Source organism: Erythranthe guttata, chromosome 8, assembly GCF_056151865.1.
Source record: "Erythranthe guttata isolate IM_541 chromosome 8, IM_541, whole genome shotgun sequence".
Classification (NCBI taxonomy): domain Eukaryota; kingdom Viridiplantae; phylum Streptophyta; class Magnoliopsida; order Lamiales; family Phrymaceae; genus Erythranthe; species Erythranthe guttata.
In genome coordinates, this window is record NC_142540.1 from 24,519,844 (window position 1) to 24,539,180 (window position 19,337).

The window sequence follows — 19,337 nt, forward strand, 5'->3', positions numbered from 1 at the left end:
ATCTTTGGAATTTTGGAGTTATAATTGGAGTAATTGTAATTAATTTCAATTCATTGAGAGAGTTATTTCTTTTACCGGATTATTAGTTCAATTATTTATATACATATTATTTCGCAGATGTTATACTCGGTGAAACACACTGACTGATGTTTACAATTTTGATTCATAAAATTGCAACATATAAATGTAGATATGTGTTAATATATATATATATATATATTCAAAAAAAAAAAAAAAAAAAATTCACTACTATATTAGCATATGAACAAAATCTAAATCACACGTGTAAATATTAACTCACGTGGGCTTTAAGATGGGCCGAGTTAATTCTTGTACTTATAATCTTCAATTATTGTGGTGTTGGGTCAAAATATGTGGATCTGCATTTGCAGTTTGGCCCACTAGCAGAGTAAATAATTTTTTTAACATAACTAGTTAGCTGAAAAATTAAATACCAATATTCTAAATATCAGTTGTACGGTCGTAAACCTTTTTACGATATTAGTGAGATGGTTTGCAAAATCGACTTTTGGATGGTTAGGCAGTTTGACGCGGGTCAAATTGATATATCGGATCAATAAATCGGAAAAAAAAATCAGTTTTTTTTTTTTCTAATTAAAAGGAAACTAGGTGGAAAAACCCAATTTCTTTTAGTCAAAATCAAACCAAGTCACCACCTCCGTAAGAAAAAAGAATATGGGCAAGACTTACTAACCCAAAACAAACCACACTCGGCCGACGACTGCTACAGAGACTGAGACAACGCTCGACGACGGTGGGATAAAATCATGCTTAAATATCATTTTATATACGTTTTGAATATTTACACATAATATTTAAAAATGTATTATGCTAAATCTAAAAATCGATTTATTTTATATTTATCTCCGATTATTACCAGCCCGCCAATTTATCGTATGGCAGTCCCTAATCGCCTCCAACCTGATAACCACTTTTTAGAAACCTAACTAATACCACCTTGAGTTCTTATTGATAAAAAAAAAAATATTCCCCAAGTTCAATTTATTTGAGTTCTTATTCAAGTTAATTGATTAAATTTTCAATATATGCAAGTCTTGGTCGTTTTTTTTTTTTTTTTTTTGACAAGTCTTGGTCGTTTGTTTCTTGGACAGTCCCACGTGCATATATTAGAAAATTACCCACGTGGGTATATAGCTCAAAACAAAAGACTTTACTACACTTTCCTATCAGGCCCATATATTCAGCTGTTTAGTCAGTCGCACAACCCAATTAGCTGCCGGTGAATGAGTGGTTGACATTTTCTCCACATATATTTATTTATTTATTTATTTATTAATATATTAAAGGGTAAAATTGGTAGAATAATTTAATTATGCCTCAAACTTTAGAGCATACAGGAAAGTTATGGCTCGACGCGCACTTAAATAGAAATGAAGGGAATAATTATTGTGTACGATGATTCAGAATTTTTGAATCATCCCAATTCTGCAAGCGAGGGGTGTTTTTATAATTAATAAATAAGAGTATCTTGGTCTAACATATTTATTTTTCTAAAATCAAGACATATTTATTGAGTTTCTTAAAATTTGTGCAAATATAAAAAAGACTCTTATTTAAGAACAAATGGAGTACTTGAATTGGACCTACTAGAAACCCGATGACTCGACCCAATTATACTTGAGTCGAGCCGGGTTAATTTGAGTCATTCTATTTAACTCGAAAAGTTCATGAGCTGCATTTAAGCTTAGTATGGGTGGAACCAAGATAAGCTCAATCAAATAAGTAATTAAAATATTTCAACTATATCACTTTTTCCCCTACAAGGAGATCTTAGTTAAAATATTTCGACTATATCACTTTTTCCCCTACAAGGAGATCTTAGTTATGGGATTAATAGACAAAGAATTATACATGCATGAAAAATACACGGTGTAGATTAGAGCTTAGTTACAGATCTTAGTTACGTGCAGTATACGACCCTTTTCCATCGGCCGGATACTTACATATTCACAATCATCTCTCTCTCAAGTCCTGTAGATAAGCAAAGTGATCAATAACTAATGTTATCCATTCAAATATGCATTTACAAAATATGTGGATCTAATTTTCCAACGACTGTTGTGTATGAATACATGTGTAATTGTGTGTGCATTCATGTTTTGTTCGTGTGGGTAAGTGTGTATATGTGCGCATCACTGCGTGTGTGTGTGCTAGTCAATTCTTATTCAACGACGACATCGAAAAGGGACGACGACGGTGGTGCACGAAATTGTTGAAGTTGTGGTCGAATCTGAAATGGAAGAGAAAATGGGAAGATAGAAGAAATGAATGGGGAGGGTTAGAAAGAGACGACGGGTGTAAAAAGAGACTTTTCAATTTTAAACTTTAAGTTGGATAAACGAATCTCCGTCTGAAATTGTAAATAATCTGGTGTAACATCTAATTACCGATTATGAATAATCCATTGCCACAGTCTTGATTAGGAAGATGTCACACTTGAACCGTAAAATTTGACTTATTCACAATAGAATTCAAACTTATCTTTTCCATGTAAGAAAAATAATACCATCTTGCGTAGCTTATCATGCTGAAAAGTCCAAATCAAACATCATCAAAAACCTGGTTTTATGTTCACAATTATTAGTGTAAATTATAACCACCTCCGTAAGGTAAGGTGTAAATACAATTTACACCCTTAAAGTATACTATATACCCTTTAAAGTATTATTTGTAACACTTACCCCCTCAGTACAATTTAATTTGTATTTTAAATTATAATACTTTTAAGTTTTTCTCTTATATAGACATGAATAACTAAAAGAATAATTAAATTATGCAATGAAAATATATTTGTTTAAAAATGCAATATTTTAAAATTGAAAAATATAACGTTGGCTACTTATTTAATAAATAACATCTAATTGTTGTTGGACCAATTAATCGAATATATTCATATTGATAAATTTTAAGAAATCAATACATAACTAATAGTAATATTAAGTATTTAAATTTATTTTAGCTCATTAATTTCTTAAAATGTATTTAGTTATTTTTCATTTTTTTTTTTGTGATCCAATAATAATTAGATTGTTATGTTTATTGTGTTTTAAATTTTAAAAATATAAAATAATTGATGTTGAGGGGATAAGTGTTACAAATGATACTTTAAGGTCTAAGTGTTACATAGACTATACGTCAGGCGTCACAAGTGTATTTAACCCATACAAAAAAGCCCCTAAATTTTAACAAATTACATCTAGCCCCCTGTTGTTTGTAAATTTTCACCTCCACCCCATACGAAAGAGTGTTAATGTAAGAAAATTAAAAAAATACAGGGGATATACGTAATTATGATACAATGAAGATTTTTTGTAAATAGACCTTATCTGACTGGACGTCTGTAATTTATCCCAATTATTATTATTAATAATAATTAATTAATTGGTTTATGGCATGCCCGTGAGGCTACATACCCCACACAAGTATATGATTAAAACCCAAACCAAACAATGAACTAAGAAGTCGGTTGTTTGCGTGTCTACTTTGTCCACACACACACACACACAACGCGGTCCCAATAATTTTTTTATTTCCAATTCACACCTTCAAATAAAAATAAATAAAACCCCACGTAAAATACAACAGAACAAACACGTGTGCTGTCTCATCCAAATCCATATATAAATCCATGCATGCACCAACATTATCATTATTATTCCCATTAATTAAATAATAAAAAAAATCCTAAATTAAATGGCTTTTTCAGAATTAAATTGCAGGAAACACCCAAATCAAAATCCACAGCCAGGTATTTGTCCATCTTGTCTGAGAGATAAGCTCTCAGGAATATTAATTGCTGGTAATAATAATAATTATAATTATAATTATTATTATTCGTCTTCTCCTCCTCCTGTATATTACTACTACTCCTCCTCCGGCTCCGCTTCTTCCTCCGCCGGCTCTTCTCCGGCCAACCGCCGCCGCGGCCGCGGGCATCAGCGGTTCGCTTCAGATATAATGGATTCGATTTATTTGGCGGTAAGTGGGAACAGTAGTACGGCTGGGTTGAAGAAGAGTAGATCCATAGCTTTTGCTTCAAGAAATATTAATGGCGGTGGTGGTGAAAGTGTGGATCTGAAGAAGAAGAAGAAAGGAGGGTTTTGGAATAAGCTGCTTCTTCGGTCCAGTGTCAATAAAGCTTATAAGTTCTAATGGAGGGTTTTTTTTTTATTTTTTATTATTATTATTATTATTTTTTTTAAATATTTTTTTTTTCAAGAATGAAGATTTTTGAAAATTCTTGGGTGGATCTGATGCAAATATTCAAGATTTTTAACAAAAATTGAATCACGGCCGGGCAGCCATATTTCAATTATGTTCAAGAAATGGGTGTTAATTAATCAATTAATTAATTAAATAACTAAAAGTAGTAATATAAGTTGTTTAGGTTTTGATTGAGTGTAAATAATTGATTATATATATATATGTTATGATTTTTTTCGCTTTTGATAGGAGATGTGTTTTAGGTGATGTTTGCAAAAGCTTTTTGAAAATGATTATGAGCTTTTTTTTGCTCATAATTTGTTTTCAGGTGTTTGCAAAATCAACTTTTGCTTTTGTTTTTCTTAAAATAATCTATTATAAGCTATTTTTTTAAAAGCACCCCTAGCCCCGCTTTTTCTATTTAAGTTCATTTTCCGAAAAATTTGCAAACACCCCAAACTTTTAGAAATAAGCACTTAAATCTGACTTAACTCACAATCAATAACTTCTGCTTTTAAATAATCATTTGCAAACACCGCCTTAATGTATATGTGAGCCAATTAGCAGGGGCGGACCTAGACCTTCTTATTAGGGCGACGAATTCTTTATGAAAAAAAATTTAACAAAAGATAAGTTAAAAAATTGGGATTTTACGGACAATTAATGTCGACGATTTTTTTAGATTTAATCCTTAAATATTGCTAAAAACATGTGAATATTTAAAGTTTTTAATTAAGAATGTGAAGATGATTTTTTTTTTTTGAGGAGGGAGGGGCGACAACACATATGAAATTTTATTATAAATCGTACATTAGAAAGTAATTCAATTTTTTTGGGGTGGCTCCCCCCTTGGCGGGATGGCAATGAGTATGGGTTTTGCGGGTCTTAGACCCGGAACTGACTCACTGGGGTGGATTTGGGTCAGCTAAATGGTTCTGGGTTGGGTAATGGGTTTAAGTTTCTAGAACCGGATGGTTCTGGGTCGGGTTACGGGTCTTATTGGAACCGACCCAGAACCGACCCGTATATATATATAGTATATATATAATTTCGGATTTCATTTATCAAGCCATCAATTTCCATCTTGTCTATTCTCATTTACCTATTTTCACTGTTTATTTTTCGAATCTCATTTATCGTGAGTAATATTTATCACTCGTCGACCACCACTAATTGTCTTGCATTTTGAATTTTACTTATTATTGAAGTTAAATATAATTAATTTTAATTTTATTGTTCATGTTATATCACTTTTAGAGATTTTTTAAATATTTTATTTTAATATTGGGATTATTTCGTAAAAATATATAAGCAAAATGTTATGAATGTTAAAAAATATTAAACTTTTTGTATGTTAAAGGGTCTGGGGGGTCAGAACCGTTTAGTTAGGGTCTGGGTTGGGGCGGGTCTGGGTCTAAGCTAAAACGGATTGGCGCGGATCTTGGGTTTATATATTTTTCGTGGGTCAGATCTTGGGTTTAGGCAACCCCGACCGAGAACTGACCTGTTGCCATCCCTACCCTTGGCATAGCATAGGTACGCCCCTGGCGGCAAGATTAGTTGTCTGGAGAATTTTCTAAGATGTCTGTGTAGATTGTACGTATACGTATTGTGAGATGCATCTATATTTATTTTAATTAACTTTTTTCTTCAGTTTATATATGTCAATTAAGCCGTTGCTTATTAATATAATTAAGTTGTGCAAATCACTATATCGTTATTATTATAAGTTTCATAAACAATTATGTTAGAGAGCCTCCAGATCAAACACCGGATCCAGAGCGAAAAATGACACAAGGACTTTTATTTTAATAAAAAAGCAAAAGCCACGTATCCTTAAAGCTATAGAAAATATATTTGAGGGGTCTCTAGTTAATTTTCCTACATAATATTGATCATAAGATAAGTATCACTAGAATAAAAGGAGCAAAATGAAAATACTGCTTCAAATATTATTATTGACCTTAGTACGTTCGAATAGAAATATTGATAAAAAAAAAGAAAGAGAAATCATTGACTATTTGAATTGTTGAAGCATTAATAAATTTTTAATATCATTGAGAAATCATTATCCTTGTATAATGAGCTGTAAAATTACTAATCATACTAGATTCAATTAAATCCAACTTTGAGAGACAACTATAACTTGTATTTTGTTAGATTAACACATATGTAGCATTGAAACGGAAATGGCGATACATGAAACGGACACGGGAATGGAATGTTCCAAAAATAAGGATACCTAAATTTGGGGGAAACATGTAAATATTAAAAGTATATATATATATATATATATATATATATATATATATATATATTATTTTCATATATTTCCAAATAAATATTATTATCAACTCTCTATTTGCAATTGATTATTTACATGTGAATAATTAGGGAAACAACAAAAATCTTTACAAATTTGCTATTCAAATATGTTTCTAACTTTTCAAAAATTGCAAATTAGTCAATAAGGTGTCCACATATGTCCGAAACACGAATACATTAAAAAATTGAGTTTTTGTGCAACATAGATTGATGTAATGCTAATACTAACATATAAATAGTATAAAAGAAAAATATTTCAGGAGCCATATAGAATCTAACAAACCATCTATCTATATATCTATCTATCTATCAACCTATAGATACATACATCCATATACTAATGTATCTAACTCAACGGAAATCTCGACCGGCAAATCGGGCAAAACGGATTATTCCTCAGCCATTTTCCGATGCAACTCCCGTGAAAGATATGCGAACACGGCATTCCCAACGGCTCTTCACCGGAGAATCCTTCCAAGCAAATCGAGCAACAATCACTAGTAACATTCCGGCGTCCGGAATCCGGCGCCCGCTCGACAACCTCTCTCGAGAAAACGAGCTTCCGCTCCACAACTACATCAAAGTGGAGATCCAAAACCTCGTGGCCCTTCATATGTCCGAGAGCCCTCTCGAGAGCTTTCGTCCACGCGTACTCGACCAACTCCCGGCGCGGGCCGTCTTCGTCCAACGGGGGCCCAAGACACGGGCCCACCACGTCTAGGGTTTCTTCGAAACACGACAGCTGGCGGAAGCTGATTCGGGCGTGGTAACTACTCGTCCTTGTGGGTGGGAAACCCACGCGCTTGATGCACTGCAGCTCGGTCGGATTATCTTGATGGAGAATCCACACCGACGATTCGATCTTGCAAGAGAAGAAGAAGTTGATGCGGGAGAGTTTCGGAAGCGAAAATCGGGGTTTGAAACGACGAGTCGGGGTGCTGAATATAACACCCGAAAGCTCGAGTTTTTGGATGTTTTGTAGGCTGTGGAATCGTACTTGTTCCATGTTCTTCTTCTTCAGCATAATTTTTTACCAAGAAAAAATATTTATATATATATATGCATGGATGATTTAGAAGAGCAACTCTACGAGGATTAGGAGTCCTGGGACGATTAGGAAGTATTGTTTAATAAAATAAAAATATTGATTATGGGAGGATTAATTAGGATAAACAGCCCGTGAGTCTTCTACGACACGTGTAATATTTAATTATTTATTATATATTTTGTGTTCAATAATTACAGTTTTCATCCCTTAAGTTTGCACCGATTTTACGTTTGGTCATTCGTGTTCACAAAACACACATTTAGTCTTTCATGTTCAATAATCTAACATTTTTGGTCATTTTCGTCAATTTACCATTAGTCCGTCAATTAAGTTGGTGATGGGCACACGCTTGGTTCCGTTAATTTTAACGGAAAATTTACATAAAGGACTAAAAATGTTGATTTTTTGAAACATGAGGGATCATATGTGGTTTTTGTGAATATAAGGGACTAAATGTGTTGATTATTAGCAAACACTATACTACTGATATTTTTAAGGATTATAACATATTGATACACCTAAATGGGCCACATTGGGCCATTCAGATTATGGAACCATGTGGGCCGAAATACTAGAGCCCTATGCTCGTCAGATAAAGGAATTAAGCCCATTCTCCTAGTTGGGCCCAAATAGGCCCACTACTCATGTCCGTATTAATAAAACACCTAATTAGAGTCCTAATCGAAGAGAAACTAGATTACTACTATAATTCGGAGTTTTCTATTAATTAAGTATAAATAACACCTCAACCTGAGGAGAAAGGTACGTTCGAACAAATCCCTCGAGTATTATTGATCTCGTGATCTCTACTCTATTTTATGTGCTAGCATCTGACTTGAGCGTCTATCGATCTCGTGTTCTCTACTCTATTATCTGACTTGACTTGAGCGTCTATTGATCTCGTGTTCTCTACTCTATTCTTTGTGCTAGCATCTGAGTTGAGCGTCGGAGGGGTTTCCACGGATCAACCCCCGGCACGTGACGAATAACCAACCCGCAATGAATAGGGAAGGTATAGTAATGCTATCAATGACCCAATATCGAATACTCGTAATAATATCAACAACGTTCTCCTGTGCTTACAGACATGCTCAGTTCCACATATTCTTGTACAATCAAAGGCAATCGATTCCGTAAAAGATGAGATCAGTAAAAGGCAATTACTGAAATTCGATCTTTGTAAGACCATCAATATTGCACCGAGGGCATCTTTGGAGTATACCGAATCAGTATAGCTATCCTTCTTCTAACACGTGTTTTGATTTTACAGGTTTTCGCCGGACCAACTCCCGGCTTAGTTCACGTGCTTTGATTTTGCAGGTTGGGCAATCAAGCGTCTCCATCTGCCGGATCAACCCCGACTTAGTTCACGTGCTTTGATTTTACAGGTTGGACAATCAAGCGTCTCTTTCTGCCGGATCAACCCCGACTTAATTCACGAGCTTTGATTTTACAGGTTGGGCAATTAAGCGTCTCTCTCTGCGTGGTTGGATCATCTACTCGCGCGCAATAAACCAACCCTGTGTTCCCAATTAAATCCATCTGCGTGGTTGGATCATCTACTCACGTGCAAGAAACCTACCCCGTATTCCCAATTAAATCCAAAAGGTGATATACATATCATCGCATATCCAGATTATTAATAAAATTTTCTATTTAAAAAAAACAAAATATATAACAAATTCCATTCAAAAAAAACCTAATTCAAATAGCAGAGTTCCCCAATGCATATATTTTGTATGACCATTACATTATTATAGAAAATCAAGCAGCAAAATTTACATTAATACATGGTCTAAGATTTCAAAAATCAATTACATATATAGCATAACGTAACAAAATCCGATCCCTAATTTAATTATACGTGTCGTCTAACTAGTCGATCGGAATCTCGAATCGGCAAAGCGGGCAATAATGGCTAGTCCTCAGCCATTTCTTGATGCAATCGCTGTGAAAAATATGTGCGCACGGCATGCTCAACAATTCTTCTCGATAATAATCATCTCCCGACAAGCTTTCCAAGCAGACGGAGCAATTCATCTCGGGAATATCGAGAGAATATTCCACCGTCTTCAACGCGTGATCAATCGACGAATCCTCGGCCGGAACCATATGACGAGTAGATTCATCATAATTACTAATATCACGGAGATAAATATATTCGTGCTCCAAAAGTACATCGAAGTGGAGATTCAAAACTCGGTGGGCCCCGCCGCCTGCGGTGTATTTGCCGGCTTCGCGCAACGCGTAATCGACCAACTCTCGACGGTTACTGGATTTCACACTACAAGAAAATTGATTTTTCATAGCACATTTTTATAGCGCTTTTACCATAAATGCTATTACTCATTTTCGGTAATTTCGATAATTAGTAATTGGAATGAAAAAACGCTATAGTAATATACAATATTTAGTGGGCCGTGAAAACAGAACATATTTTGGGAAAAATAAATCAATTTCCTCGCCGTTTCTTATAATATCAATCGGCAGATATCTCTCCTATCGGCGCCACAAAATCCTCTCTTTCTAGACCCTCGTCTCCCTTGCGTCGAATTTGCCGATGTGCCATCTCGCCATTTCTCTCTTTTCTAGGGATAGTTAGTGTCTCCCAATCTCTGTTTCTCCATTTATTTATTTAATTTGACTGCTTTGCTAAATGCAGGCAAATATCTGCTAGTTTTCCCACCTACAAGAAACCCTCACCCCCAAAACCCCCAACTGCACGCCAATAACCTATATCCACTTCTCGCTTCCACCACCATGGACGACGGCGGCGGCGGTGGAGGAGGAAATGAGTCGCGGGCGGGATTGTACCCCGTCCTGCTGGATCGGTTCCAGAGCCTTGAGGCAGGCCAGCAGAAACTCCGGCAGCAATTCGAAGTCATCCTGCAAGAGGAGACCACGAAGAAGGGGTCGGCTTCTGATTCCGGCGGCGTGACGTCATTTCCCGACTTGGGGTCTCTCCCCGGGGCCTATTTCTCAGGGAGTCCGTACAGAAACGTGCTGGAGTACATGGGTCATGCTGTTCATGTCTGCAGCACAATTCGCTCTTGGGAGATCACTTATTGGTATGTGTATTCATTTATCAATCAATGGAAAAATTTCTAGCTTCAATAGTTAATTCATTCTTTTAATTCGTCGTTTTTAGGGCTTTGAACAAAACAAATTTGGGCGGGGCTACTGCAATTATGTTTACGTATAGTTTAATTTGGATCAGGGCAAATTGGGATAGAGAATTCCTCTGTGCATTTTTGAAGATTATTTGTGTTACAGGAATCGTGCGGTTGAAATACAGATATAAAGACCACGAAGTAGTCGGACAAAAAGATGTTAAACTCATTTTCAGCGAAGAACACCATCTTTCAGCTCTGGCGATCATGGAGAGGTTGACCAACGGGGAGTCTTGGTCTGGTCAACTCCCCATCAACAAGAGGTCCGGTCAAACTTTCATGGCGATGGTCACAATGAGCCCGTTGTACAATATCAGTTTTTTGCTAGAGAAATCAGGAATCAGTGATGGAGGTTAGCCAGGTAGAAGTCGTTTGGAGCAAATTAATGTGTCCAACTGCCTACTCTTCTTCCACAACCCTCCAAGAAACTCCTCAATTTGTAAACTTCCTATCTCCTTAATTTTACATTAAATTATTCTTGTTCGTTATTCTAGTTTTAAAATAGTTTAATCTTATTTATATATGGTTTGTTATTCTCAAGTTGCAATATGTATTCATAGACTTATTTATATAGTTTAATCCATTTTTATTTATTTCATTCTGTTTCGTGCTTTTGAGGGTTGGACAGGGGTGAAACGTATAAGCATTAGTTAATGTGTACTCTGTGTGTGGAATTTAATTGTGGGTAAAAATAATAGTAGTGTGAAAAAGAGAGTTACATCTTATAATTTTTGTAATGCATATTCCCTTGTATTTATATGACTAATAGGTGCGTGGAATACCTTTAAATTTATTATTATTGTATGGTCATCACATCTTTATTATGTTAAATTATTGTTTTTATTTGTTTTTATATACTGTAAGTTAGAATATGTATTTTATCTTTGCTCTATAGATTCAACTGATATTGAACACCTTCGATTTCAATTTATTTTGCTTTATCATAATTCTTAACAGGTATTGGGCAACACAAATGCATGTTGATGATCATTGATTTGATATTGCTTCTTTTTTCATAAGGTCAGGTACTTTTTTCTTTCATCGGAATGGAAGTAGTAGGTTAGTTGGTATATATATGCCTTCATGAATTCGCCTTATTTGATAGTGATTCTAAATGACTCATAATTTTAATTATCTATCTAGTTATCGGGATGTTGTAAATGTATATGGTGGTGCAGTTGGAAGTGAGACGGCCACAGTTGCATTCTCATCTATACAGTATGTGGTTGATCTTTTAGATTGTATAATGATATTAAGGAACTTTTTAAAGGTTATATATACAGTGATAGACATGACAATGCCTCATATTTTATATTATTGAAGTTGAAAATTCTTATTTTTAAAGGATCTTGTTTGATTATTTTAATGAGTGTGAGAATTTGATTGAATTTACTTAGTAATCCATGAATATATATGAAGCTGGAGTGTTGTAATGCTTGATTCCAGTTAATTTGTACATTATCTTATCTATGTTCTTACAAGTTGTGAAGTTCTTCTTATCATACATTGGGCTTGTAGAAGATTAAATAGGCAAGACTAAACTGGCATGGCTAGCAGATACAGTAATTATACGTTAGAACTTGATTAAATAGTGCGACTTAGAAATTTATTGTAATTTTTTTCTCAATATATTACTACTGTTATTCCTTACTAACAGATGTTTTCTTCTTTTTTTAACAGGTCAAAAATTGTAAAACAGAATTGCAGAACAATAATGAATTTCAGAAGAAATGGCTTCATGTAGTCGCAAGTTATTCATTGAGATCCATTAGATTTTTTTCGTGATATTATCGCATGTATTTTATTTACTGTGTATTGTAGTAGTATGACTTCAAGTAGACAACTTTATGTGTTTTTTGTATAAATTTGATCGATATTAATAAAAATTGTTGATTTTTAATATACTTCGGTTTCATGTGTTTGATAATTTTATTTTAGCTGATAGTTATTGAAAGAAAAACATGGGGACAAGCATTAAAAGACTAATATAGCACTTTAAAATGATATATTAGAAAATAATAGCAATAAAAAAGGATTTTCTTTAATCTACAATAGCATTTCAAAAATGATGTAGAAGAACAATAATAGCGAGAAAAAGATGTTATCATAATTTACAATAGCGTGTTTTTGTTGATGTTCAAAACTATACAATAGCACATAATCAACGCTATAGTTGGCAAACATACTATAGCGTGTGCAAAACGCTATAATAGGACTAGGACCTATTATAGCTCCGGCGGACATAGCGTTTGTAAAAGCGCTATGGTAGCATATAATAGCGTTTCTGAAACGCTATGAATGACGATATGTGTTGTAGTGTCAGTCGCGATAATCCACTACTCGTCGTCGTCAGTTTTTCTTCCATGTATTTTTGTGATTCTTCGAAACTCGAGAACTGAGCGGAACTCATGGAGACGAGGCAATCGACGACGGGATGATGAGACTGGCTCACGAGCTGCGACTCGTCGTCTTCCGATAAAATCCACTCAGAAACATCCAATTCGAAAGAAAAGTTGAAGTTGATTTGGAATTTACGTACCGAACTCGGAATTACGGATGTGGTTTCCGATTTTACGAGTTTGTAGGAGAAGGATTCTTGAAAATCATATAAATCATCCATGGTGTCGTCAAAAGATTTCAAGGAAAAAGAAAATTTTATTTGTGAAGAGGGTTCTGTTTTAAGGTTGATGTGAATAGATTTTTAAGATAATATATATTAGGTTAGAAGAGGTGTAATAGGATTAGACTTTGTATTAGGTTAGAAGTGGTGTAATAGGATTAGACTTTCGCACGTGTCAAAATCCATAAGTGCATTGTAATATAATTAGTTTTATCAATTTCAACGGTTTTATTAATTTTAAAAATAAAAAGTAATAATATTCAACTTATAAAAACGTGTTTTAAATTAGTAATTAAGTAACTTTTAAATAAGTGTTTTATAAATATTGGAGCATTACGTTTTATTTTTGTTTTTTTATTATTATGATGAATTTATTTTTGAATATACTTGTACATATTTAACATGTATGCTTTTAGTATTTAATAACACTTTGCATCCTCGAAACACAATAAATAGTTTATAATGCACCCTAAATTGAATAATTAAAATTAGTGAGAGCAATTTCATATTTTGTAAACCATAGTATGATATATGATATTCTTGATGCTTTGTTTTTATAGACATAGTATATATTGTGAAAACGACTTCTTCAAAAAGTATTAAAAATCTCATATAAATTATTTAATTGAGAGTATAGATCACAAAATGTATTACTTGTGAAAAACACAATTGAGTAATAGAACTTATATTATTTGTGAACTTATATATATAAAGTTAATCAATGCGTTTCACTAGATGTGTCATCTACAAAATACAATTACTGCCAGTCGTATCTTTTCTGTGGGACTCCAACGGGACCCACATGAGTTACCTCGTTCGGACTAAAATAAATGCCATCCGCCCTAGCTATCCAACTGCAAATATTACCACCAATCCCAGTTTGGCAGTCTCCAGACAAATGCTTACTGAACACATCAAACGTTTGTTGCTTCCCATTCCACCACAAGTGACAGAAGTATAGAGTTCTCTTAAACAGATCTTGATGAAAAGCCCATTGTTGATATTGGTTCACATAAAGCGTACGATTTCCGAAATCATCGTTCCCAGATTGACAATGAGTTACTAACTTAGAATTGTCTTTGGGAAGATTATTGTACACATTAACCTCAAACCTTTTTGTAAGAGGATCGGCATCAATTATTCGGACAATGGCAATCAATGGTACGAGCGCGGAGAAAACGAGGCTTTTGATTATCATAGCCATGATATGTTGTATAAGAACAGATTAATTAATATTGCACTTTTTTTTTATTTTTTGTGTATCTAGTTTTCATATATAGTGGAAATTGGTTTGGATAGAGATTGCATATTCTTGTGATTTATGAAAAAAATTTAATGAATATTGCACTTTTCTCTTTTCGTGTATCTGGTTTATATAGAGGAAATTAATTTGGATGGAGATGCATATTCATGTAAAAGAATTTGAGATTATACCATATATTACCAGAAACCCAAAACCCGAGACCCGAATCTGGCATCACATCGATCAATGTACTTATAATAATATTCCTATTTCAAATTGAGTTAGAAGGCAAAAAGATCTAACAATTATTCCATTTTAAGTTAAACACTTTTCACAATCTTTTCTTTTCACTTTACAATAGTATGACTGATAATTCAATTGTAAACGAGTTGACTTACATCAACAAATTGATTAAAACAAAAGGGTTTACCGACTCTCCTGATGAGGGTCTTTGGTTATTCCTATAGACATTATATTGCGAATATAATAACTTATTCAAAAAGTATTAAACATCTCTCATAGATTATAATTGACAATATAAATCACAAAATTTACAAAAAAAAGAGTACTTATTTCATACATTTATATATCTAACTCCGATCGGTCGAAGCGGCAAAGTGGGCAATAATGACTAGTCCTCAGCCAATTCTTGATACAATCTCCGTGAAAAATATGCGAACACGGCATCGATAATAATAATACTTCTTCACCGCCGGATAAGTCTTCCAAGCAAACCGAGCAACAACTCATCTCCGCCATATTCCGACGAGAATCAACCGTCTTCAGCCCCTCGATCGACGAATACTCCGCCGGAACCATACGAAAAGAATAATCACGAGCATCCTCTTCAAGTATAACGTATCGATGCTCGTACAAAGCGTTGAAGTGGTGGCGATTCAGATAAACACTACTTCTAGAAGCTTCTCTCCATGCATAATCCACCAATCTTGTAAGGTTGACTTCTTCCAAAGTCAAAACTCTAATAAGTTCTTGTTCAATGTATATTCGCGACAGTGGTTCACTGCTCAGACAAAAATCGTGGTTTATTCGGGTGAATCTTGGCGTAGAATCCATTTCGAAAATTCGACCCGCAAAGAAAAGTGGAAGTGGATCTTCGGATCAGTATTTTCGGTAGTAATAAATTCTTCTTTGATTAGATGATTGAAGGAGAAAAATCGATGGTATTCACAATAATTGGAATCCATGGTTGAAAGGTTTGAAGAAAAAAAAAAAGTGGGTTAAAAATTAAACGACGTAGTTTTGATTTGAATTAGGTCAATTGTTGGGGAAGAGAAATATATATAGGAATTTGTGAACACCAAAATAATAGGTTAAACGATTTGTTCCTACTTGAGTTAGGCCTTGTTTCCTTCACTGTATTGCATTAGATCCGATTGGATTAACTTCCTACTGGTTAATTAATTAATTGATTAATAATATATTTACTTCTTTAGATTACATGTTGTATTAAATTTGTTAAATTATTTTATTATTTGTAAATTGTCTATAAAGTCTTTTATTTAACAAAATTAAATTATTATTATAAGGATAAATTAGTAATTTTCATTTTAGTCACTCCTTGCAAAATTAATCGCAGGGGGAGGGGTGTTACTAATTTCATGACGCAATAACATTTAATTGCGGACTTCAACTTTAGTAGCAGGCTTCACTAATATTGAATTCTACCAATTACCAAACATCTTATTAACTCTATCTAGTTAATATAACCTAATAGGGGTGCAATTCAGAACAATTTTTTCGAATTATGCCTATCTCAATTTGCGATTTTCCAGCTTTGGAACAAATATCTTCATTCCGATATTCGATATTTCGATTTTACATTTTCTCGAATTAAACACTTCGTGGATTGGAATTGAAATTTTATTTTTCTTTCCAAACATCAATTTCAACATATATTCATCTATAACAAAAACTAAAAGTTCAAATATTTTAGTACTTAATCAGCTCAAATAGAGAAATTAAGCAAATATATGCTAATTGTTTTTCCTTGTAGAATTTGATTGATATAAATAGAGAGATTGTTTCTTGTAAGATTTGGTTTACATAAATAAAGAGAGAGATTGTTGATTAAGTGCAATTCTATCTGTAGCTATTGTTAATCTCTCTAACAGTGATTAAGTTGATATTATATTCTATTACCATAAAAACTATTATGCCAAAATTTATTTTAATGTTGCTAATAATAATATTTCTAACCACAACTCTTTAGATAATTATAAACATGCAAAAATAACATACTGAAGCATATTCTTTATTCTTTAGGGTGATATATATATATATATATATATATATATATATATATATATATATATATATATATATATATATATATATATATATATATATATATATATATATATATATATATATAATCAATGTGTAGCATCTACAAAAAACAATTACTGCCAGTCGTATCTTTTCTGCGGGACACCAATGGGACCCGCAGAAGTTACTCTGTCCGGACTAAAATAAATGCCATCCGCCTTAGCTATCCAACTGCAAATATTACCACCAATTCCAGTTTGGCAGTCTCCGGACAAATGCTTACTAAACACATCGAACGTCTGTTGCTTGCCGTTCCACCACAAGTGACAGAAGTAAAGAGTTTTCTTAAACACGTCTTGATGAAAAGCCCATTGTTGATATTGGTTCAGATAAAGCGTATGATTTCCAAAATCGTCGTTCTTAGACTGGCAATGAGTTATTAACTTAGAATTTTCTTTGGGGAGAAAATCGTACACATTAACCTCAAATCTCTTTGTAAAAGGATCGGCACCGACGATTATTTGGACGATGTTGATTGATAGTACGATGGAGAGGAAAACGAGGGGTTTGATTATCATATGAGCCATGATCATATGTATGAGAAAAAGATTATTTAATTTAATATTGCATTTTTCTTTTTTGTTTACGTAGTTTTTATACATGAGATTAATTTGGATAGAGATGTATGTTATTGTAATTTTCTAAGATTATGTACTATGTTACTATTTTATGGTTACATATTGGGTATCATATTAACGTACTGGGAATATATTTTATTGGGACTTACTAAGTATTATTTATTGGATTGTTCGAAATCTTTAATTTAAGGGGTAATTTGAGATGATTTCTTGCAACTCCAAAATATGGTCGTAAATACTTACCTAGAAAAAAAATCTTCTTTTATAATCCTGGGTATCAAATAATCTAGGGATAAATTCAAGCCAAAAAGAGTATTTGACATACGGCTTGGTGAGAAGAAAGTACTATACTATCTTTATATGCAATTTTCGGCCAAATTGCATTCAACATTTCTGGTCCTGCATTTATCCTTTTCACTAATTTATTTATTATTATTATTTTTTTAATAAATCTGTTTGTTTGATTTATATATTTTTTTATTAACTTTTTAATTAACATTTATTTAATTTTTTTTTTATTTTTTTATTATTATTATTTTTTTTTGTAAAATCAATATGTTTACTGTACTAAAAATAACTACATGTAACTGTAGTAAACTATAGTCATACGTAGTTATGCCTTTTTTTTACCCCATGTTTTTGGTCGATCAATTATGTATACACCTGAATACTGCTTATACAAAAGAAATTCATAAACACCAACAACAAAAATTTACAAATTTCAATATTTATATTATAAATTATCTCAGAATCACTAAAATAAAAATCGAAAATACACAAATATATGCATATATAACTACAAGTTATTGTAGTAAGCTGTACAGAAAATAATTACATGTAATTGTAGTAAAGTATAGTCATTCGTAGTTATGTTCTTTTTTTTGGCCCCATATTTTTAGTGGATCAATTATGTATGTACATACTCAAATATTGGCTTATACAAAAGAGATTCATAAGCCCCAACAATAAAAGTTTACAAATTTCAATATCTATATTATAAATCACATCAGAACCAATAAAATACATATCGAAAACACACAAATATATGCATATGTTGTTAGAGTAGGTGACCAACAAGCCAACATGTGGCTGTGGTCTTTCGTATTTATTATGGTAATAAACGAACCTTTATTCGTATTAATGATAAAACAACTTGGCATTCTATATCTTTGTCCCTTTGTCACAAGCATAGATATAGTCCTTACAGTTATTACAAGTACTAGTAATTGATCGTTAGGATCGTGAGATATTTACTTAAGTATTATAACTGTTAAACATGTTCCTAGTCGAAGGGTTACGCCACCAATGAGGATATCGGCCTTTCCCATTAAGAGACTAGCACTTAGTGTATGTGTACTGCATCTCATCAGTAAACGGTATTGTGATATCGGCATGCTTAAGGGGTGCTCGTAAGTTGACGAGTTCACTGAACTCCCTCACCCTAGAAATCTCTAAGTGGTTCCCAATAATCGAGTAGAGATATCTATGGTATAGTTGTACACCATTAGTCCTTATGACCTAGACATCACTGTGACTTCACTAGAGGACCAGCTGTATCGTGACCTGTCCATGAGTTCCACCGAGGACCATCCCAAGGGCCAGTGTTCGTGCAGTCTGAAATCTAGTGGGAGGTCTGTGCATTGTAGTCGAGGATTCGATCGCTAGAATAGTCTTGGATGTCCTGTGTGTTCTGATAGTTTGTAATCATTGTAAGTCTCTGGCCAGAGCTGACTAAGTGATGATTAAAGAATACGATTCTCTA

At 33.4% G+C, this 19,337-nt stretch overlaps 4 protein-coding genes across 6 annotated transcripts; 1 reads left to right on the plus strand and 3 right to left on the minus strand.

Annotated features, from left to right (window-relative positions):
* Positions 1-9,493: 9,493 nt before the first annotated feature.
* Positions 9,494-9,925, minus strand: LOC105964952 (E3 ubiquitin-protein ligase RING1-like). The gene has a single exon (XM_012989458.2). The coding sequence runs from the start codon at positions 9,923-9,925 to the stop codon at positions 9,494-9,496; it is 432 nt and encodes a 143-aa protein (XP_012844912.2).
* Positions 9,926-10,053: 128 nt separating this feature from the next.
* Positions 10,054-12,688, plus strand: LOC148768894 (uncharacterized). 3 transcript variants are annotated; one of them, XR_016033298.1, is made up of 4 exons: positions 10,054-10,686; positions 10,914-11,227; positions 11,746-11,808; positions 12,469-12,688. XR_016033298.1 is itself a non-coding variant. In XM_088822501.1 (4 exons), the coding sequence occupies exons 1-2, from the start codon at positions 10,379-10,381 to the stop codon at positions 11,143-11,145; spliced, it is 618 nt and encodes a 205-aa protein (XP_088678627.1). In that variant the 5' UTR covers positions 10,054-10,378; the 3' UTR covers positions 11,146-11,227; positions 11,746-11,808; positions 12,469-12,688. The 3 variants fall into 3 exon arrangements, 2 of the variants coding, with proteins under 2 accessions (XP_088678627.1, XP_088678628.1); XM_088822501.1 differs by having other exon boundaries at positions 10,836-11,227; XM_088822502.1 differs by lacking the exon at positions 11,746-11,808 and having other exon boundaries at positions 10,836-11,227.
* A 2,545-nt stretch (positions 12,689-15,233) lies between these two features.
* LOC105964955 (E3 ubiquitin-protein ligase SDIR1) lies at positions 15,234-15,725 on the minus strand. Its single transcript, XM_012989460.1, has one exon. It carries the CDS (start codon positions 15,723-15,725, stop codon positions 15,234-15,236), a length of 492 nt encoding a protein of 163 aa, XP_012844914.1.
* A 1,346-nt stretch (positions 15,726-17,071) lies between these two features.
* On the minus strand, positions 17,072-17,524 carry LOC105964956 (S-protein homolog 29). The gene has a single exon (XM_012989461.1). It carries the CDS (start codon positions 17,522-17,524, stop codon positions 17,072-17,074), a length of 453 nt encoding a protein of 150 aa, XP_012844915.1.
* Positions 17,525-19,337: the final 1,813 nt, after the last annotated feature.